This window comes from Engraulis encrasicolus, chromosome 13 (genome assembly GCF_034702125.1).
Source record: "Engraulis encrasicolus isolate BLACKSEA-1 chromosome 13, IST_EnEncr_1.0, whole genome shotgun sequence".
Classification (NCBI taxonomy): Eukaryota; Metazoa; Chordata; class Actinopteri; order Clupeiformes; family Engraulidae; genus Engraulis; species Engraulis encrasicolus.
The window spans coordinates 30,212,382-30,234,679 of NC_085869.1; the positions used below are offsets into that span (position 1 = coordinate 30,212,382).

General features: G+C 44.7%; 2 protein-coding genes across 11 annotated transcripts in view; one reads left to right on the forward strand and one right to left on the reverse strand.

The window, feature by feature from the left end:
* The first annotated feature begins 1,147 nt into the window (after window positions 1–1,147).
* On the forward strand, window positions 1,148–6,094 carry nyx (nyctalopin). Of its 2 annotated transcripts, XM_063214558.1 has the most exons (3): window positions 1,148–1,437; window positions 1,821–1,887; window positions 4,364–6,094. In XM_063214558.1, the coding sequence occupies exons 2-3, from the start codon at window positions 1,866–1,868 to the stop codon at window positions 5,779–5,781; spliced, it is 1,440 nt and encodes a 479-aa protein (XP_063070628.1). In that variant the 5' UTR covers window positions 1,148–1,437; window positions 1,821–1,865; the 3' UTR covers window positions 5,782–6,094. The 2 variants fall into 2 exon arrangements, with proteins under 2 accessions (XP_063070628.1, XP_063070627.1); XM_063214557.1 differs by lacking the exon at window positions 1,148–1,437 and having other exon boundaries at window positions 1,767–1,887.
* An 8,310-nt stretch (window positions 6,095–14,404) lies between these two features.
* Window positions 14,405–22,298, reverse strand: part of caska (calcium/calmodulin-dependent serine protein kinase a) — a 266,554-nt gene continuing 258,660 nt past the window's right edge. For 5 of the 9 annotated variants that reach the window (XM_063213661.1, XM_063213660.1, XM_063213658.1 and 2 more), the window contains 5 exons: window positions 20,564–20,644; window positions 20,340–20,420; window positions 19,924–20,126; window positions 19,048–19,131; window positions 14,407–17,204 (listed from right to left, as the gene is read on the reverse strand). In XM_063213661.1, coding sequence (XP_063069731.1) covers window positions 17,028–17,204; window positions 19,048–19,131; window positions 19,924–20,126; window positions 20,340–20,420; window positions 20,564–20,644 — 626 coding nt within the window. In that variant the 3' untranslated portion in view covers window positions 14,407–17,027. Of the gene's footprint in view, window positions 17,205–19,047; window positions 19,132–19,923; window positions 20,127–20,339; window positions 20,421–20,563; window positions 20,645–22,298 lie in introns of all 9 variants that reach the window. The other 4 variants (XM_063213653.1, XM_063213652.1, XM_063213655.1 and 1 more) reach the window with 3 other exon arrangements.

The following is a 22,298-nucleotide window of genomic DNA, read 5'->3' on the forward strand; positions in this document are numbered from 1 at the left end:
TCAGTCCATTACCAACATTTTGAGTAGCACATTCAATCAAGTACATCAACTCATAGACTATCAGGACCAGTGTTGGGCAAGTTCTGCCCAGATGTCTGCACTCTTTAGCCTAATTGTCAGGAGAGATTGCTTTTACATACACTCCATATACAGATGTCCTGAGGGACATCAACTCTAACCATGAATTGTCAGATAGCATAGGCCCTGCTCACACCTTTGCCAGCCTGACCTAACATCCCTGGACACTTTTTGAACAATTAAGATGGAGGATATCGTTTAGTAATGTTGCCATTTTCTGTCTGCCCAAAACATCTTCACAGTTCACATTCACTGTCCGGTCATGTCACTGAGTGCTCCCTTCCACCTAAAAAATGACGGTTTCTGCTGAGTAGACTTATTGCATGGTTGTCACCTTTGCCCTCAATACCGGTAGATGCCATGTTGCCCTAAAGCTTTGATTCTTATGAGTGTGCTAACACCAAGTCTCCAGAATTCATCTGTGTTACACAAAGATTAACCATCATGTACGAGCATAGCTCACCATTTAGCACCTCTTACTTACGAGATGTTGCACGAGGAAGTGATGGTGTACCATCAAGGGTTTTCACTCTGATCTCTTCTCTCTCCAGCCAAGGATTATTATGTCAGCTGAGCATGTTGTGAACTCTTGAACCCCCAGTCTGCCGCGAGCAAAAGGGTATATGATTCTGATTCTGATGAAGGTCTTGGCACTCCTTCTCATCTTGTTGGAGGTTCACTCCTGGTTTTTGCTTTTTCCTGAAAAGATTGAACTGCAGCCTTGATTGTGCCAGTTCTGCCTAAGCCAAAAAAGTGTGTGTGTGTCCGCGTGTGCCTGCCTGTGTGCGTGCGTGCGTGCGTGCATCTTTTAGGTCTGCTGATGTAATATGAGCACTTTATAATCTGGATGTGTTTCTGGTTACTGAGGGTCCTGGTGTGAGTGCTCGGATTCTGCTGTTGGCTGCTGCTCTACTTGATCCAGAGGCCATGCTTCACGCATCAGTAATCCACGGCCCATCTCAGGGATTTGTCTGCCATTAAGTGATGGCTTTTGGTGTGTGTGTGTGTGTGTGTGTGTGTGTGTGTGTGTGTGTGTGTGTGTGTGTGTGTGTGTGTATCTGTGCAAGTCTATGCACGGTGTGGTTGAGCTGGATGGCGGGGTGGAGTGAGATAGAGCTAGGATAGGCTGAGGTAATGTTGACTGGTAGCGTTCGTGGAAGAACACATAACATCACACACACATCTCTGATCACACCCACTGAGCCCATTTTTTTAGAGAGACCGACCTCTGAATCCACCCAGTTATGCGTTGGGGAGCGTGCAGAGAGGATATGACTGTGGACTTCCTGTGGATAAGGGCCATGGATAGCTCGATGGAGGTCCTCATCCTGCACAGGTGGAGCAGCCCCTGATCATCAGGTAAGAGACTCCTTAATTCAGCCCTGCCACATCCAGCTGTTGGCTTCTGGCTTTTGGCCCACCACGAGAAGACTTCCTGGAATTGCTGCTTGGTGTTATCATGGTACCTTTTGTTCTACTGTTTCAATGCGAAAAAAAAAACCCATCACAATAGACTGCAAAATGATGCCCCGATTTGTGTAGGATTCTTCGAGGATACAATAGTGTGTCAAGACGGGATATTTTCTCTACTAATTTTCTTTTGAGTTTCAAGCACTGAATTTTCAGTTCTACATTTGTGTTAATGTACTGTATAACTATGTGTATGACTTGGTACAAATTCACACAATTTGTTGACAAGTTGTATGTGATGTATGTCACCATTTGTCAATGCACATTTCCAGATCTCAACTGGACACCTGTCATGCCACAGGTGGCACGGACCAGTGATGCTTCTCATCGTGATTGGCGGTAAGTGTCATTTGCAATTTGACAATGACCATTTGACAAAGTCAAGCAAGAGCTTCAAGCTGTCCTCAGACAGATATTCTGTGTGGCATGTCTGCTTGGTCTCCGTCATTTTCATTTTCATATGGGTCAGTACAGTGGTGGTGGGATACTTACACAAATACTGTATTTGCAACCTGCTGTTACCTGTCAAGTCTGCACTCAAACAACATAAGCTCAATATGTGGCCACAGCTTGCAGTGCAATCTTGACGCCATGGGCTGGCACTGTGATGATGGTGAAAATGGCAGGATGAAGTGAAAGGGGAAAAGCGAGGGAGAAAAAAATGACCAGAGCCGCTTACTCACACGTAACCTGTCAGGTCCATGTGACTGGCACATCAAATCAGTGCTTCTCACACCGCAGGTCTAATCTCATGTTACACAGGCGAGGCAGAAGGGGAAAACTCATCAGCAAAATGAATGCTGATAGTCCATGCGATTAAATAATTGATCCTCTAGGCGTGACATTTTACTTTTTTTATATAAATATACTTCCCATCGACTACTATTTACCTCAAGACTCATTTCATTCAGTGTTATGTTTCACTCAGTGTCATGTTTGACCAAATACTGGGGTGATAATTTGTTTAGGATAAATTGTGAAGAATAAATTCATAAAATTAAGTTTAACCTTAATGGATATGAGCTACAACCTTGATGTTAACTATTTTGAAGTTCATCTTGTATCAAGGAGACAAGTTTCATCATTATATTTAATACCTGTCTAAAGTGTTAAGGAATCTAAAGTCATATCAGTGTCGTAAACAAAGTATATAGATGTACTACCCCTCATCCATTGATTATTAATAATTATTATTAATAATAATTATTATTATTATTAATAACCTGTACTTTGTTAAGTCCATGTTCATTTGAAAATACCCCAATTCAAAGTATTAAAAAATGCAATGCCATTCATGGGTCAACAGCATCGAGATAAGCTGGAGTAGGCCTAGGACAGATCACCAATTAACTGGAACTATGCAAGGGGGAGGAGAAGTAAAGTACAACAGGGCAGTCAGGGGAGTCTGATGAGGAGGGCAGCCATGGTCTCATGGTAATGTTTTTTGTTTTTTTGCATCAGAGGGTTGTATCCCGCCCTGACCAATACCAAGAAAGTGTATCCCTACTGGCTGAAGTGGCCTTGAGCAAAGTACTTAACCATACTGCTCCATGGGATATAATCAATACCCTGTAATAAAAACGACTTTGGATGAAATCATCAGCTTACATGTATGTAATGTACGCATGTTAATGCAATGCAATGAGAGGCAGGGGTTGAGTACAGTAGATAATGGGACAAGGGGGAAAGATAAGGTAGCAAGAAGAAACCAGAGGGTAGACAACGTGACTATAAAATGTCTGTGAAGATTCTCATGCATCCAGTTTATATGAGTCAAAAGAGGTTTGTTATTAAATAATGTCTGATTGGAGTGCTACCTGAAAGGTAGGTATGGTCAGAGGTATCTAATGGGGAGCGTCAAGCTTATCCCTTTGGCTCAGGGCTGCTCATTGTGCTCACTTCATGGTGCCAGGTACCAGAGCATGGTGTAGTAGGCCATATCCTAAAATAGGTCATATTTCACAGATTTACATAATGTCAGCAAAATGTCAGAATATTAATGCATTTATCACCAATAGGCCAATTTCAAGTGCATAGTGTATATTATTAGTATTAATGGCGCTCTTTGGTGATAGGCTATACAGTAGATGAGGGTATCTTGCTTTTGAAAAAGAGGTTAGTTGTGGGCAACTGCACTTATTTTTGTAGATTGAAGACGTTTTGTCCGCTCATCTGCCAGATATCCTCGTTCTAATTCCTCAGTGGAAATCAGATCTCATCTGTAGAGAGTGGACCTGTTAGGCCAACCCACATGTTAGGTCAATCCACATGACAAGGTCTCATTTGCAAGTGTGGTGTGAGAATCAAGTCTGAGCAGTGAGTTGAGGAGGGGCTCATGGGGTTGGAGGTGCAGCAGGGTCATTTTAGGTCAGTGCCATTGCTCAATTAATGTCCTTGTCCTCTTAGGTGCTATTGCAGCTTAACCCCCTCTGATAATAAGTAGGTTCTTAATGCAATCATTGATGACAGAAGTTTCAATTCAATATCTCGCAAAAGCGTTATTCAAAGGTCCTTTTCTCATTTGCAATCCATATCTTGAATGGGGAAAAGTCCCCCAAAAGTTATTGTGGCTAGGCAGGCAGATAGCGGGGAAACGTTATTGTTGTCTCCACGGAGGGAGGGCATTAGTGAAGCACGAGGCCACAATCACAAGTCACAGATGGAAGTTACGATAATGGGATGTTTGAGTCCAGTGTTTGAGTCCACATACTGTATTTACTTTAGAAAAAAACCCACAATCTCACTGTCTGCCGTCTCACTCTCTCTTCCTTCTTCCTTTCTTTCTTTCCTTTGTTTACCTTCCCTCCATCAACAGTGTCTTTCCTCCTGCTGCCGCATGCCCAGGGCCTGTGGGCGTGTGCCCGCTCCTGCCCCGCCCGCTGCACGTGCACCGACGAGCGGAGCTGCAGCGTGCTGTGCGACCGCAAGGCCCTGTCTCAGCTGCCCAAGGAGTTCCCCTGCGAGGCCTCGGCCATCAACCTGGACAAGAACAGCCTCAAGTTCCTGGCCGAGCGCGCCTTCGGTACGCTGCCCTCCCTGCGCTCCCTCTCTCTGGACCATAACAACATCTCCTTCATCACCCCGGGGGCGTTCAAAGGCCTGCCCAACCTGCTGGAGCTGCGCATGGCCAACAATGAGTACATCAGCTACCTGCACACGCGCACCTTCACCTCGCTGAGGCGAATGACGCGCCTCGACCTGTCCAACTGCAACCTCTTCAGCATGCCCGACCGGATCTTCCTCGAGCAGGTGGACCTCCGAGAGCTCTTCTGCTTCCAGAACAACTTCCGGCGCATTCCGGGCCCATTGCGGGACATGGTGAACCTGACGCACATCTACCTGGAGCGGTGCAAGATCGAGGCGGTGGCCTACAACTCGCTGCTGGGCCTGCTGAACCTCAAGTACCTGAACCTGCAGGAGAACCGTATCAGCGTCATCCACGACAACTCCTTCCAGGACCTACGCAAGCTCGAGAACTTTTATCTGAACGATAATGTGCTGTCCGAGCTGCCCCAGTACATCTTCCGGGGTCTCAGCTCGCTGAAGATGCTCAACCTGGGCGGGAACCTCCTCATCAATGTCTCCAGGACCTGGTTCGGGGACCTTGTAGAACTGGAGGTGCTGTACCTTGACAGGAACCGGCTGCTGTTCATCGAGGAGGGCGCGTTCGAGAACCTCACCAGCCTCATCACGCTGCACCTCAACACCAACAACCTCACCGTCTTACCCTTACCCACGTTCCAGCCCATCTACTTGATAGGCCACCTGTACCTGTTCCGCAACCCCTGGGTCTGCGACTGCAACCTGGAGTGGCTGAAGGACTGGATGGAGAACTACAAGCTGGTGAGGGACATCCCCTGCGCCAGCCCGTCGTCCGTGGCCGGAATGGACCTGAGCGAGGTGGTGTTCTCCCGGCTCAACGACAGCTGTGTGGACCCCGGGGAGCTGAACGCCACCGCGGCCGTGCCGGACTCGCCCACCACCGAGAGCAGGTTCAATAGCCTCATCTCCAAACTGCTCCAACAGGAGCTCATGGAGGACTCGGCCTACAACTCTTCTGACGCCTTCCGCAATGGGACCCTAGAGGCCGAGAGCCAGGTCTCAGCTGCCCCACGCCTCCTCTGCTCCAGCCTCAGCCTGTGGTTACTGCTCTTGCTGTTTGCCTGTCTGCACTTAGGCCAGGCTGATGATGCATTGGTTTTGTTTTCTCAGCACTTCAGCAGTGGACTTTGAAAAGGTTTTGGCAAATATTTTTTGAGCGAGAGAGAGAGAGAGAGAGAATTCAATTCAGCACGAGGTATTATGAATCCAGTTTCCCATGGCTGAAATGGATGAAAAGGTTGGATTCCGAGACTAGACTGTCAAGGAAAAGTGCTCATTGGAAAGTGGGATTTTGACTGCTGCCAACAGAGGAACGAGAAGAATATGACACCAATCTGCATCTGTGTTCTGTTTCTTTTTTGGGAACGGAAAAAAGAGTCCTGCAGTCATTAGGTGTTTAGAGCATACTGGTCCCCTGACATGAGAATGGAACTGGGCGCTCCATTCACAAGGGTTTTTCTTTTTTTTACTTGTCTGCTGAATTGAATGAGATGGCCATGCTGGACAGAGAGGACCGAGCACTGCATTCAGCTTCAAACTGATCCGGTACTGATATGATGAGATTCGCTGAGCATTACATTTACGTTAAGCACACCCATGCACTAAACGCGTTCATTCCCATAATGTTTCATCATTTACACTGGGGGCAAGATTTATAGGTGGAAGATATAGCGGCGCGCTATCACTTTAACAGATGGTATGACGAGCTTGCTTTTTTCTTCTTTTATTCATTCAGAGAATTTTTAGATGTCCTAGCTTTTAATGAACGCTTTAATCTCCCGCACTAGCGCTGGGCTTATCCGCGCTCGGGCAAATGTAAGCCCCTCCATATCGTGCGCAAATGGAGTGGGTTTATCTTGCCATTTTTTCTGCTTATACTGTATGTGTTGTGCTACGGTGCATCGCATTCGGGCTCTGTGCCATGTAGCATACACGGTTGTTCTTTTTCTGCTGCCGTTCGTGGAGACGCGATGCTTGGCTGCAGCATGGAAGCGGAGACGTCATGGATGTAGTGGTGTGATTGTGCAATCAAGAGATTAACCTGTTCCTGGGAGCACGTTTATAGACCATTTACAGACAGTATGATGTTCTTCTAAAATAATGCAAACTTACAGAACTGCACAATCTTCCATTGACAATGACAATGTAGGCTACTAAAAAGACATTTTTGAAAGGTTGCCTGGTAGTTTTATCATTTTGGACAGTTTAAGCTGCATGTCAAGGAGAAATAGCTAGTCAAAATGTTCCAAGTCAACTGGACAGCAAAAATGGGACAGCGTCAGCGTCCTCTTGAAGTATTTCCATAAAGTTGTACGATTTTTATTTGCTTATAAAAGACAGCATTTATGAAAGCTTATTTGGTACTGCCTCTGATCTATGACCCAAAGCAGTAATTAAAAAATGTAAGTGAAAAACCCCCAGCCCTAAGTGATGTGTAGACCAATGAGATGATGAGCTATCCAAGTGAATAAATGATGTTTGCCTTTCTGAATGTCCTGGGCTCTGCTGTGAGTGACCCTTATCCTTTGCCATTCTTTCATCTTTCTGTGGTTGTGTGAGTCAGAAGAGGGTGTTGGAAAAGTTACTGAAAATTATTGTATTAGCCTATTACATGTTACTGTCATCTCAAAGTAATGTTACATTCCAACAAAACTGTATTTAAAATACAAGGCATTGCACTATTTTGCATTACTTGAATTAATCTTTCCAAAATAACTGGACATATGGTTCTGTCTAAATAGCTCCTAACGCATAGTTCACTCATCACACAGCCAATGTAAAGTTCCATGCATTTCCATGCACAGTTGGCCAGATTATTGTACATGTCTAGAAATCACAGCGATTGACTCAAAGTAGAGTCCCAGTGCAGGTGCTGGTGTTGTGCAGTAAAAGTAATCCAAGTAAAGGAAGGATAGATCACCGCACACTGGTCTTCTTTGCTGGTAGTTTATTTGGTGAACAACGCGTTTCGCTGTTGCTTCATCAGGTTCACTGACATTATGCATGTCACCCATAGGTGATAAGGGTGATTACCTGGTCACATGACCTCACCCACTTTCAACCACTCCACCCATTTCAATGCTAGACAGACATCACAAAATGCTGGTCTAGGCTTGCATATTATCACATCCTACCATTTATTCCTATATAATTCTTATACATTTTACCAGATAAATATGCTCACACTCCTCCATACCTATATCTATATAGGCTACACATATAGAGTTCATACAGTGCATATCACAACTCAGATAATCAATCACAGCGATGGCTCATGGCATGTCTTAAGATCTATTCGTATTGATAGCTATGCAATGGATTGTGAAGTTAAGACAGCAAGCGGGTGTTGAACTACTTGACGCGATGTTGAAACTGGCCATAGGCTTCATGTAGGCCTATTTGTGCCGTGTGTTGCTGGACATGCTAGAAATTGAGAATGAAAATGGCCACTTGGCATACAGGCATAAACTATGGTATGTATGCCTATGTCTACAGGCACTAAGGCCCATCAGGTGAGTGTGTGCCTGTGTGTGGGCATGCTCAGTGAAAATAAGTTGGTCAAAGCAATGGTAATTTTCCTCACCACCACTTCAAGACTAGGTTGAAATGCTGGCAAAGCAACAACCATTTTCTTTGACTCCTTACATTACTGCATTGCTGCAAAAAAAAGTATTGCATTACAGTAATCATTTTTACTCCCAACACTGATCATAAAGTCTGCTGTGCGGTGTTTGGAAGACTTCCAGCAGGGTTACCTTCAATGCCGTTCTGTGCCAATGTTAAGCACAGCACTGCAAAATTGAGAGCAATTCTTCGTTCCTGCCCTGGCCTTATGTAACCAGCTGAGAGGCACACAGGCAGAGGCACGCTGCCTCACAGGGGTCAGGGAACAGCCTGGGCGAGGCAGGGTGCGGTGCACAGACCTACCAACTAATGTATTTTACAATCCCTTTTAAAAACTTTAAAGCAGCCAAACCTGATGTGAAGTGGATGTAGCCTGCTTTAATTGTTCTCTCTCATGATGCACTGCAGTAGGTGTGTTTCGGAGAAAGTGGGCAGAGATGAGTCAAAAGTAAAAGTAAAGTAGAAGCACTCAGAGAGTGCACACCTCCGCCAAGGCCATGGGGTCACTGATGCCATAACATCTACAGGCTGTGGAATCCTATGCCTGTAATATAACTTAAAGGTGCACTGTGTGATAGTTTTAGTACTTCATGTATAGAAATCATGCTGCCCATTCACAAATGTGACCTTTTTAACATATACTTAGCACTACCATCAAATTTTGAGTATTCATTATTATGAAAAGGGATTCTTCTCCATTTTCTGCCATTTTGAATGTCCAGAAATAGATAGTTTTAGCTGCAAATCTTACTCTACTTTGTAGTTAATATTGGTTTATTATTTAGTAAATATTCATGAAATTATCAAATTTGGCAATAGACAGCACAGTTTCAATGAGCAGCATAGTTGCAGTACCCATTCTGGCCACATTCTACACAGTGTACCTTTAAAAAAAATAATCCTGGATCACCACCAGAAATTAATCACTTGTTCCTTTTGTCATTTCCAACGTCTCCACCAAATGTAATCAAAATGCATTCCTTTTTGAGTTATCCTGCTGACAGACAAACAAACCAATGCAACCGAAAACAACCTAAAAAAAGAAACAAAAACAGTTTCCTTCCAACACAGGTGACTTATTTGAGTAACCAGAAGACCATACTTGTGTTATGATCAGCTAACTGTGCTGATTGGATGAAAATTTGTGTGAGTTCTTGCTAGGCTTTTAGTTTTTTTTTCTTCAGAAAACAGTCTATCTACCTCATTAGGTACAATGGACTAACTGTAACAGCGAGGCTATGTAATATCACATGCTAGTGGTGTAGTTACACCATACTTAAATCTAATTTTACTTTTGACCTCTGAAAGTGGGAAAGTGTACAGTAACAGTGCCACTAGGAAACAACACTGTCAACAGAAAAGCTGACAGTGGGGGACAAAGAAGTACATTGTCCCGAGCCCAGGGATGAGGCCAAGAATTGAATTGTCATTAATTTGCAGTGAGGGGTCCTGATCAGACTTATAAAGGCGTATAAAGTAGTTATTTTACAGACGTAATTACAACACTAGTAGTATGATATTACAAAGTTGAAACCATGTAATACAGTGCCCTCCATAATTATTGGCACCCCTGGTTGAGATGTGTTAAAAGCCTTAAAATAAATTCAGTGTTTATTGCAGAAGAATACTGTCACACTGAAAATTGTAGGAAAATGTAGCCTTCAACTCAAATGAATTGTAAGAAAATAAAAAAATCCCTGACTGAAAAATAATTATTTTTCATTAAATCACCTGTTCCACAATTATTGGCACCCTTAACAATTCCCAGGAAATAAATATAATTGAAGCATTTCTGTCATTTCTACAGTAGTTTACAAAGTTTACCAGAGTATGTAGGAACATTTAATTAGTAATTCATCACTTCCTGTTTCCCTGGGGTATAAATATGTCGTGACACCGAGGCCATTTCTCTTATCCACTCTTAAACATGGGAAAGGCAAAGGAACACAGCATACAAGTGAGGCAGATGTGCGTCGACCTTCACAGGTCAGGCAGAGGCTACAAGAAGATTGCCACTCAACTGCAGCTGCCCATATCCACTGTGAGAGGAATAATTAAGAAGTTCAAAACAACTGGAACAGTGGTAAACAAGCCTGGACGAGGACCCAAGTTTATTTTGCCACCACGCACAGTGAGGAGGATGGTAAGAGAAATCAAAAGATCTCCAAAGCTCACTGTTACAGAATTACAACAAATGGTAGCATCCTGGGGTCACAAAGTCTCCAAATCAACCATCAGGTGCTGTCTACACGCCAACAAGCTGTTTGGGAGGCATGCACGGAGAAAACCTTTCCTCACTCACAATCATAAACGCAAGCGTCTGGAGTTCGCCAAGCGGTATTGGGGCTTCAACTGGGACCGTGTGCTTTGGTCAGATGAGACCAAGATTGAGCTTTTTGGCAACAAACACTCTAAGTGGGTCTGGCGTACCACGAAAGATGCGCATGCTGAAAAGCACCTCATACCCACTGTGAAGTATGGGGGTGGGTCAGTGATGCTGTGGGGCTGTTTCGCTTCCAAAGGCCCTGGGAACCTTGTTAGGGTGCATGGCATCATGAATGCTTTGAAATACCAGGACATTTTAAATCAAAATCTGTTGCCCTCTGCCCGAAAGCTGAAGCTGGGTCGTCACTGGGTCTTTCAGCAAGACAATGACCCTAAACATATGGCCAAATCTACACAGAAATGGTTCACCAGACACAAAATCAAGCTCCTCCCATGGCCATCTCAGTCCCCTGACCTCAACCCCATTGAGAACCTGTGGGGTGAGCTGAAGAGGAGAGTACAGAGGAGAGGACCCAGGTCTCTGGATGATTTAGAGAGATTCTGCAAAGAGGAATGGCTGAAGATCCCTCTTTCTGTCTTTTCCCATCTTGTGAAACATTATAGGAGAAGATTAGGTGCTGTTTTGTTGGCAAAAGGGGGTTGTACAAAATATTAACACCAGGGGTGCTAATAATTGTGACACACATTATTTGATGTCAAATAATTATTTCTTTATGTGGGATTTTTTCCCCACTGAATAAATGCACTTGTATTGAAGGTTGGATTTTTCTCTTTTTTTCCATTTAGGTCCCATATTATTTAGAAAAAAAATAAAATAATTGGAAGCTAAAAAACACATCTCAACCAGGGGTGCCAATAATTATGGAGGGCACTGTATATGTATATGTAACCATGTATATATGTAATAATAACAATGTGTAGTAATAATATGTAACCATGTAATACTAGTGTTGTAATTGCATCTGTAGGAGTACTTCTACTTTATACAAGTCTGGTTCTGAATGACAATTTACCAACTCATCTCCTTCGAACCCCTCCATATCTCCATCGAGACAAACACAAAGGGAGGTTTTAATCGGTGGCTCTTTTAGTGAAGCCTTGCATGTCATCATGAGAAATGAGTGTCTGAATGTGCCCGATATGTCTACCTATCTCCGGTCTGCAGATCTGTTTAATGTTCATCCCGACGGATCTCAAGTAGACCTGCTTGAGTTCTTCTACATGTTAGTGGATTTAGTCAACCCTTGTACTTTTATTTTATTTTATTTTTTTCACAAATCACATTAGCACATTTGAGTACAGTCCAAACCCAAGAATGTTGGTGACTTTAAGGGGGATGTTACAGTATACCCATCAGATGGGACGCTGAAATCTTTGGGTGGGCCCAGGATAAAGTAATCTAAAATGCCCTCTTAACCACCAGTTGAATCACTGCCATAGCCTGTGATGAAGTATATAGTGAGCCAATTCAGGGGTGGATTTCTCAAAACCAAAGTTGCTTACTACATTAGCTACTTTGTTGTTTTCAATGCATTTTCCCATTGGCAACTACCAAAGTTGCTAACAACTTCTCTTTTGAGAAATGCACCCCAGGATTTTTGGTTGAAGTGAAGTTGCTTCTTAACAGCAGCTGTTCAATGATCTAAAATGAAGCAGGTTTTCCAAGATTCTTCTCCACGAAAAGAAATAAATGGCTTCATGCACTGCCAATACAGTCCTAATCACAGAGATTTTCCCTTCCGCTTCTTCGTCTCATGTTAGCCATACTTCTCCAGCTGCTGCTTAGCTCGATTCCGTTTTGAATTACTGCTCCGGCATCTTGCTGGAATGATCCTAGTGTGGTTTGGCTATCATCACAAGAGTTGGAGTGTGTGTGGCAGCTGACAGATTTGACCAAGCCCAGGGCAAAGACATCTGAAAGGGCCCCCCATTCAATGTAATTAGGGCCTAATTCTAGGCTGCTCCTCTCTCTGGGCCCGGGACAACTGACCCTCTGACAGATTCTGTGTGTGTGTGGGTTACGCAAGGCCAGACTATCCAGTGTCACCCACCTGGCTGTCCAAATCAGCGTCGACATCTTGAGTCAGCAGTTTGAACCAACACGTGACCTGAATTAGCCCCAAGTCACCATGTTAAAGGCACTACACAGGACACTTACAGGGCTGGGTTGGGACAAAAAAAGCCTTGGGCATTTTTTTTCATGCCCTCCTCTAAATGGTGGGACAGTCTGTAAGAAAATAGAAAAAAACCCAGCAGCATGTTCCCCTGAGGACTTTCGGCCCACCAGGAAATGCATTGTATGCCAGATTACCAGTCAAGGCCTGGGCATGAGTCATTTTGAAGTGTAATGTGTTTATACATGTTTTCTGATTGGTAATATGCATATCCTCACAAGTAATCCTTTTACCACATGGACACTTCAAAAAGCAAAAATATCCTGTATATCAGGCTGTATACTGCATAGCCAACTCAGTCCACTGACCCAAGCAACACATCACCCATTAATACTTACAGTCAAGGCAGACCGGACCTTGCGAAGCATTTTGATTGATGTAGTGAGTCTGTGTATGTGAGAAGGTTACCATCATGACCACAGTGCAGTCTCCCATATTCGTTGAGTGATGAAATTATTCCAGCCAAATGCAAGACGGGTCTTGTCTGGGCTGGACTGGTAATCTGGCATACAAGGCTTTTCCCCAGTGGGCCAACAGTCATCAAGAGTCGATGATGTTTTTTGTTTGTTTGTTTGTTTCCGTACAGACCAACCCTAAATCAAATACCGACAGTGGATTGAGCTCATCATAATAATGTAGAACGGCAAGGGGCTGCGTGAGAGTAGGCAGGCTGTGCCCTCCTAGTGACGCAACACATTCAGTGTTGCAATTAGTCAGGTCAAGAGCAATGCAAGTACTTTCTGAGTTCCCGCAAATATGGGAACTCCTCCCACTTCGTCGGTAAGCAAACAACCATAAGCAAGCCAAGGGAGGCGGGTCAACCATGCCGTTTGGGAAATGTTAATTGTTATGCTCTTGGTCAGACCAAGTCTCGAAGAGATTTGAACGTCGATGATAATCAGGCTAGCGTGAGAGGCTGCTCTATGCCAAAAATGCTCGGCCGTTTTTTCTGACCCAGTCCATCTCAATCTCTGTCTTGTTACATGACACTGGCTGACCTCACATTGCCCTGTGTGATCTGGGCAGTGGGTAGGGCACTGTGGTGTATGGGCAGTGCTCCCCTCCCAAAGTGCCTCAACCTGCTAATGAAGTCTGTGGGTTTGAAAAAAAATAAAAAATCAATAACTCAATCTTGGAAAAAATAAACACACAACTAATATCTCTTCTGTTTTACTAGACTGATATCCTCTCTGATAGCGAGACACAACACTGTGGATAGATTTTTTTTTGCTGACTTCAGTGCAATCGACCAAAAGAAATGTTAGTTGAGCGTGTGTTTATTTTGCCTTGCTCCAGCCTCTCTTTCCTGCTAGCCTTGACTTGACCTCACCCGCCCATCCGTCAGTATAAGGATGAGTGCCAATGGGGCTAAAGGTTTATCAGGCATCTCTCTCCCTCTCCCTCTCTGTGAAATAACGGTGGTGTGAGGAGTAAGAAATGTGCTCTCTCACACACACACACACATACACATGCATGCACACCCATATGTTTAACATTTAATCTCATCCCAATACAGTAAAAGGCACAATTCACTGTTCTCCCCCCACACAGACACGCCTGGGCACGTTTCCCAGTAGTGCTTAGGGCCAGTGCTCTCACTCGCTAGCTTCAGGCAGGACATGACCTACCACAGCTGCAGTGGAATAAAAAAATAACAGAGAAGAATTGAAAACAGATACAAATGGCCTGAAAAAAGCCAAATGAAGGGAGAGGAGGAGGAGAAGGCTGAAGTGTTTCCATTCAGAGTACCGGTACCCAGGGCAGCTGACAATTTTGACTGGGCCCAGGACAAAATCCTCTGAAAGGGTCGCCCGCCCGTCAATACATTTAATGGAATGAATGGGCCCCCTCTCTACCTGGGCCTGGGGCAACTGACATGTAGGCTTCCCTGCCGGTGCCAGCTCCCTCTTTGCAAGGGGGAAAGGAAGCCTTTGGCCCACACGGCACCTCATACCAGAGCACGAAAAGCAAACCAGGCCAGTTGAAGAATAAACAGAGACACCAGGAGACACAGAAAGACACCATTCACAGAGATTTTCAACACATAAAAGGAAATATATTTAAAAAACTGTTCATACTGAAGAACTGCTATGTCGTCAGCAGAGGAATTTACACAGGGCAGTTTGAAAGTAAACAGTTTATCATATACATGGTTATTATTTGGATGCACAAACAACTTTTTTTATTTTCTTGTGTTTTGCAACTTAATTCACTCTTTCTCTCTCCTCTTTTTTGCAAAACGTTGTGCACCTCTTTTTTTGAAACAATGACACAGAGAATAAAAATCAGCATTATTTACCTTTGATTTCAACTTAATTAGAACAATAATACTCTCAGACAACAACTGCTTTTCCTCACTTGAAATGGCAAATCTGGAATAGAGTTAGTATTATTTTTTTTTATCCCCCTTATGTACCTTACAATAAATCAAATTGAGACAATTTACAAACACATCTCACTACATGGTTGATAAAAATCATTCGGTTCAGAAAGTCGCCCCGAAATGCATGGGATGTGCATAGGTGTCTTTTTTTTCTTGTCACTTTTTTCATGATTTTAAATTATTTTTTGTCACCTTTCACTCTTCCATTATTTTTCTTCTTTTCTGTCGTTCATTTCTTGTCCGGCTTCCCTTGATTAGTCTGTTTAATTTTTTTAAAGTCAGACGAATGGAATGTTCTCTGCTCTGACTGACAGCGGATGGACAGCTAACACTGAGAGAGAGAGAGAGAGAGAGAGAGAGAGAGAGAGAGAGAGAGAGAGAGAGAGAGAGAGAGAGAGAGAGAGATGGGGGAGTTGGAGAGAAAGAGAGATTTAAGTGAGGAAAAAGAAGAGTGAGAGAGAGAGAGCGAGAGAGAGGAGAGAAAGAGAGATAGAGAGGAACAGAAAGAGAGCATGGAAGCTTGTTGCGAATGTTCACATGCAGAAGACCTCATTCAAATCTCTAACACATTTATGTATTCATTTAGAGAGACAGTATCTTAGGGCTTGGAAGGAGCACTGTGTAGACTGCTGCTGGAACACACACACACAGGGTCTTGTACTGACGTCGAGCAAACGTGTGTGTGTGTGTGTGTGTGTGCGTGTGCGTGTGCGTGTGCGTGTGCGTGTGTGTGTGTGTGTGCGTGTGTGTGTGTGTGTGTGTGTGTGTGCGTGTGCGTGTCTTTGATGAAGTACCATAAGGCAGCAGAGGTCATTTGGGGACTTGCTTGTAGACGCAGTGTGCTATGGGCAAGGCTCCAGAGGATTGACGGAGGCCTTGGACGAATGCAAGGTAGGCTGTGTGTGTGTGTGTGTGTGCGCGTGTGTGTGTGCGTGTGTGTGTGTGTGTGTGTGTGTGTGTGTGTCTGTGTGTGTGTGTGAGAGAGAGAGAGAGAGAGAGAGTGGGGTGGCGTTTGCCAATGATGAGCTTGGTGGCGGAGGTGTGTGCATGGAGGTCAAGGCAGGGCGGGGGGAGGAGGGGGAAGCGGTAACAACAACGCCGTGGTCCGTTTGTGTGCTTTTCCTCATTTTTACAGAGTAGTGCTCGAAACCGCCGGCATTCGGTAACACAGACAGGCTTTTAAAAATAAAAAACCCTTTTACTTTTGATTGCAGAGTGAACACAAAAAGTAATAAGAACAAAACACTACAGACTACACACACACACACACACACCTTACCATGATGTCTTTGCCACATGGGGACATAAAGTTCAAACAGGGAGCCAAAACAGGAAGAGGAAGGAAGGGTGGGGGGGGGGGTTGTCAGGTCAGATACTGTCTCTTTAAAATAAAAGTCTACAAAATGTTGCCTCCTAGCTATAAGGACATGACAATATTTAAATTCAATTATTTATTTTTTTTATGCGCTTTTTCATCTCTTTTTTTTAAATACAACACTACGTCTAGGTAGTCTGTAGAAGGGGGGCCGAGACGTTTGACTGTAGGTCATGTACACCGAGGTGGTCTTTGAGCATCAGAGGTACGTTTTTTTTCTTTTTCTTCTTTTCTTTTTTTTTAAACTCCAGGGAATGATGAAGAGTTGAAGAGATGCATTGCAAAGAAGGGGGCGAGGTTGGAGGAGAGAGGGAGGGGGTAGAGAGAAAGGGGGAGAGGAGGAGGAGGAAGAGGAGGAGGAGGAGGAAGAAGAGGGGCACTGGTACTCAAGGGGATGAAGGATAAGATTTTTAGGTCACTGGGGGAAACGTTATGTGTGTAGTAACGCGTATACGTCAGTATCTATGTGTACATGAGCATGTTTGCATCAGCGTCAGTGTAGATGTAGGTGTGTTGTGATTGGTGTGCTTTTCTTCTAGTAGACCCAGGAGACGGGCACCCATTGGCCGGTGGTGGAGACTAGGTCGATGGCCTCCTCCAGGTGCCGGATGGTCTCGTCGATCTCGTTGTTGATGATGGTCAGGTCGAAGTAGTGCGCGTACGTCTTCTGGAGGATCTCCGACTCCTTCTGCAGCCGCTGCAGCGACTCATCCTGATTGGTGGAGAGGGAGAGGAGAGGAGAGGAGAGAGGAGAGACAGAGAGGTGGAGAGAATAAGTACCTACACATTGTGCGTGTATGTGAGTGTGTGCGTGTGTGTGTCTGTGTGTGTGTGTGTGTGTGTGTGTGTGGGAACACAAAACAACAGATGAGTGGATAGACAAGAATAACATAGGAGTAAGTAGATACCGGTACGAATATGTAAACAGGGAGAACAAAATACTGTGTGTGTGTGTGTGTGTGTGTGTGTGTGTGTGTGTGTGTGTGTGTGTGTGTGTGTGTGTGTGTGTGTGTGTGTGTGTGTGTGTGTGTGTGTGTGTGTGTGTGTGTGTGTGTGTGTGTGTGTGTTTGAGAGAGAGTGTGGAGGTGGGTAACGGATGAGTGGAAAGATACGAGAATAAAAAAGCAGTGAGCCAGTGAGTGATCTGAGGTGAAATAAACCTGGACGGAAATAAAAATAACACCAGCTGCATTTGGCTACAGTAACTCAGTCCTGCTGGATGTCTAAGGGGAGAGAGAGAGGGAGGGAGAGAGAGAGAGAGAGAGAAAGAGAGAGAGAGAGAGAGAGAGAGAGAGAGAGAGAGAGAGAGAGAGGGGAGGTGGGATCTGGGCATGGGAACTATTGTTTGGAAAGGGAGAGGTTTGGGAGACATGAATATTCTAGAAAAGACCTTCTTCAGTTTTTCCTCATGATCATTACTCTTGACTACTAATCTGGGGTGCATTTCTGGAAAGCGTAGCTGTTAGCAGTTAGCAACTTTGGTAGTTGCCAATGGGAAATTGCATTGCAACCAACAAAGTAGCTAACATAGTTAGCCACTACGCTTTCCAGAAATGCACCCCTGATAACAACTGGAGGGATAGATAGACAGTGTCAACCACAGGGATGGGAGGGCAAAGGATGTCTCGAGAAGTACACAAAACTATGACAGAAACACTTCAACACTTCCACGACTAGAGCTATCAACAAAATAAATAAAAGGCACAGCTCTAGGACCTGTCTCCAGGTCGCTATGAGAACAACAACTGAGCGCATCAGACTTGTTGGAGTCTGATCTGAGATCTGTTGAGATCTGCGCGACTTCCTGTCTGCCGTCATACTTACGGGTAGCTTCCTGCACCACCTGGGAAGCTAACGTGCCGAAGAAGCGAGGCGAGAAATGGAAACGAAAGGACAAGAAAAGTAAAAGGAAGAAATGAAAAGAAATGCAACGACATGCACACAACCATGCAGACACAAAGACTGAAAATAATAACACACAAAAATGAATCAAGGGTGCCTTTCTCGACAGCATTGTTGCAAACTAAACTAGCAACTTACTTTGTTGCAATGTCATTTCCCATTGACAACTTAGTTACTACATTACTAACTGGTTAGCAACCATGCTTTCGAGAAATGGGGTCCAGCCTCTTTTTTGCAGGCCATGGGGAAAGACACCCTAAATGAAAGCCAGAGCTGTATAAGGCAGTGGTTGGAATACCATATCCTCAGCCAGGAGACAATGGCAGGGTGAGCGGTTTTGACCGTGATGCCATGACTAACATCGTTAAAGCAGAGGGGAGGAGGAAGGATAAACTAAGAGAAAAAGGCTCCCCTCCATTCAGCCATGGCAATGCTATAAATTCATAATTTTTGTTCAGGTTCTCAGGGAGAGAATCAGATTATTTGGTACAAAATGGAACCGCTCACGCAGCCATTTGAGCGCGGAATCCCACGAGACAGACAGATAGTGGAAAATAAAGTAAGCCATTAGGTAAAGACATTTGGAGAGTTGGAGAAACGCAACTAAAGAAAGTGTTACAAAACTGTGTACTTTTGTGTGTGTGTGTGTATACCTCGTTCATGCCCGGTGTGATGGTTGGGGCGGCGATGAAGACCACGTAAGGAGCAAACTCCGCTGTGCGCAGGACCTTCAAGGCCTGTGAGATGGGAGGAGAGGGCCAACGTGAGTACACACAGCATCTCTGAGCTGGCTTTCACAACCAGAAGTGAGCTTGTATGATGCATGCACACGCACCATTATATCGCCATCAGGGTCATTAGAAATCTGTTCACCAAGTGACTGCTAAAGAGAAGAAATAAAGCTGAGAGTACCAGAAAACTATTGCCCTTCTGTTGTATGACAGAACTAAAATATACATCCATTGTCCAGCAGAAGAACAAAGTGTTCAACACTCAGAGGCATGGTTAAGGTAAGAAAGGATGTCCTATTTTAGAGAGGTTTTTAGACCAGGAGTTTAGCATGCAATAGCTTTTGGTTAACATGCTCCACATTCTCCATTGAGGGTTTAAATTCAAGTAGATACTTGGGAAAAGACATCCAGCCAACTCCATATTTTTATTACCTTCATTAAGTCTATGTTTCAGAACATTATATACAACAAAAACATCCGAAAATGTGAAAATCGCCTTTTTCCCGCAGCAAGAGGTTAAGGTTACGGAGGGGGGGGAAACACGATAATAAATAAAGCTATACATTTTCAGATAAATGCTCTTTTTAAAATCACCACCTGTATTTATTCTATCACTACAAGACACAAAGAGAGAGAATAAATTGTGGCCTTTTTTCTGGCCAATTTTCTTTGGATGGACAGGGCATTTCTCAGGGGGGGGGGCAGGACTTGTCCACCCCCCGTAGCCACGCCCCTGCTACCTAAGCATCGCTACCGTGAAGACCTGTGACCTTATATGGTCTGCTGTGAGTGTCTGACCTGGGGCTCTACGTCCAGTATGGCGATCAGGCCCTGCTCGTGGATCTTGCGTATCGTCTCCAGGCGCGTGCCGTACATGGCATCCTCGTGGCTGCCGTACTCTAGGTACTCATTGTTGGAGATGTCCTGCATCATTTGGTCGTGCGATACGAAGTAGTAGTTCTTGCCGTTCTCCTCGTCCTTCTTTGGAGGTCTGGTTGTGTCTAGGATGAGAAATAAAAACGAGACAAGTTAGGATTAACCTTTACTGTCTGTTTACACAGAAAGGTTTTTTCTTTGCCTTTTACTTCTGCAAAATAGCAGTTTTAAGGAAAAATGTTAAGGAAAGGTGGTTGTTGAGCAAAAAACACTGAGTACACAATAATGAAATCCTGCAAAGCCAGCTCCTTTGTTGAGGGTTTAACAAGACGTCTTACGTGGAATAGGGTAGGCGAATCTGTCGGGGTGTTTGGTGATGAGTGTGTTTTTAATGTGTCGCCTGCCAACGCCATGGGCACCTGCGAGACACAATCACAAACACATATCATGAAATTCAGAGATACAGATATAGCTCTTATATCGATTTGTATTTTGAAAACGGCAATACATAATCAAAAGACAGGCAGAAAAATATTTTTTAAATTAAATATTTCTGTCTTACCTAACAGGACTAGCGTTTTCCTCTTGAAGGCGGGCAGCTTCACCACCTCTTCGTATGTGACGAGATCTAGTTGATCAAATACTGCAATGACAGCAGAGAGAGAGAGAGAGAGAGAGAGAGAGAGAGAGAGAGAGAGAGAGAGAGAGAGAGAGAGAGAGAGAGAGAGAGAGAACACAGTGAGCCACTGCTACAGTCTACTGATGCCCCATGACAGCCCCTCTCTGGGTGAGGGAGGCAGAGCTCTATGTCCCAATACCATGGAGACAGCAAGACAGTGTGAAGACCTCTGTGGCAGTACAGTGTATGAGGTGAGAACTGTGGAGCTATGGGACGTGGAGAGGAGCGAAAACGAGGACACTATGGCTATCGTCTAAAACAAAAACCACACCAGTTATTTTAAGGACTTTGGCCCTGAAGGTGTGCTGATAGGGGAACACGTTTAAAAGAACAAAAAAAAACAAATCGATAGACTTTCATTGATTTTTTTACAATGGATGTGTGAAGGTGTATGGGCCATGGTGGAGACGTGATGAGTTTCAGTGTGGGTAGAGAGCAGCGTCTGATGGCGCCTGAAATATCTGCAAGTTTGGAGTGAGGAGTCTGCATGCTTGAAATCCCTTTTTCCTTTTCTTTTTTATTCCATGCTAGGATTACGTTTCGACCATAGGGGTCGGTTGTCCCAAGCCCAGGGACAGAGGGAGCGCAGAATTGGGTTCTCATTACATCGTATGCATTGGGTGTATTTGCCATGGGCCTGGTCGATGCTATCAGCAGCCCTGGCTGCCGATCAACTCTGCAGTCCTGCTAGTTGTAGAACTATAAGCCCAGCTTTGCAATGCTTTGGGCCCGTTCTACATTGAGCTGATGGCTTCATCTATGTATCTATCCACATTTATAATTTGCAAAAAAAAAATAGCCTACAATACATACACTGAATATGTGATGAGTACGCTTCTAAATAACCATCACCCAATGGGCTGTTATTTTATTTTTTAACACTTAGCAGAAGTGCAGTAGAACATCTCCTTCTCTAATATTGTATCTCTATAGCACGGGTGCTCGGAGACAGGACAGGAGCGTGTGAGAGGAGGACAGCGAAGAGAGAGAATATGAGACGAGAGTGAGATGAGATGAGATGAGATGAGATGAGATGAGAGGACTGGGGTGGAGGTGGTAAAGGGAGTGTTCAGTGCGGTATGGAGGGGCTGGAGGGAGGTGAAGGGAGTGTTCAGTGGTGGTCGAGGGTGGGGGTAGTTGAATTGTGACTCCCCTCTGGGCTTACGTAATGCTAGCCTTGGTGCTCAGGCAGGCAGGCCAGAGCAGTGCTGAGGTAGCAAGAGGGCGTGTGCCCTGCTCTCCGCAGTGGGGTAATATTACAATCAAATGCAGCAGCACAAGATGAAGGAGTTGCTGCTGCTGCTGTTGCTGACGCACGCACGCACGCACGCACGCACGCACGCACGCACGCACGCGCGCACACACACACGCACGCACGCACGCACGCACGCACGCACGCACGCACGCACGCACGCACGCACGCACACACACACACACACACACACACACACACACACACACACACACACACACACACACACACACACACACACACACACACACACACACACACACTAGCAGCAAAGGCACCCCCCTCCCCCATCCCATTGAGTTATGTATTAGGAGCAAACCCTGGCTCCGATAATGGAAACACCAACAGTATCAAAGACTTGCGTCT

Excerpts from the sequence above, each read along its gene's own strand:
- nyx (XM_063214557.1), top strand. The coding sequence starts at position 1,791 with ATGTCACCATTTGTCAATGCACATTTCCAGATCTCAACTGGACACCTG. Across the intron at positions 1,888-4,363 it reads GCTTCTCATCGTGATTGGCG|TGTCTTTCCTCCTGCTGCCG; the intron begins GTAAGTGTCATT and ends CTCCATCAACAG.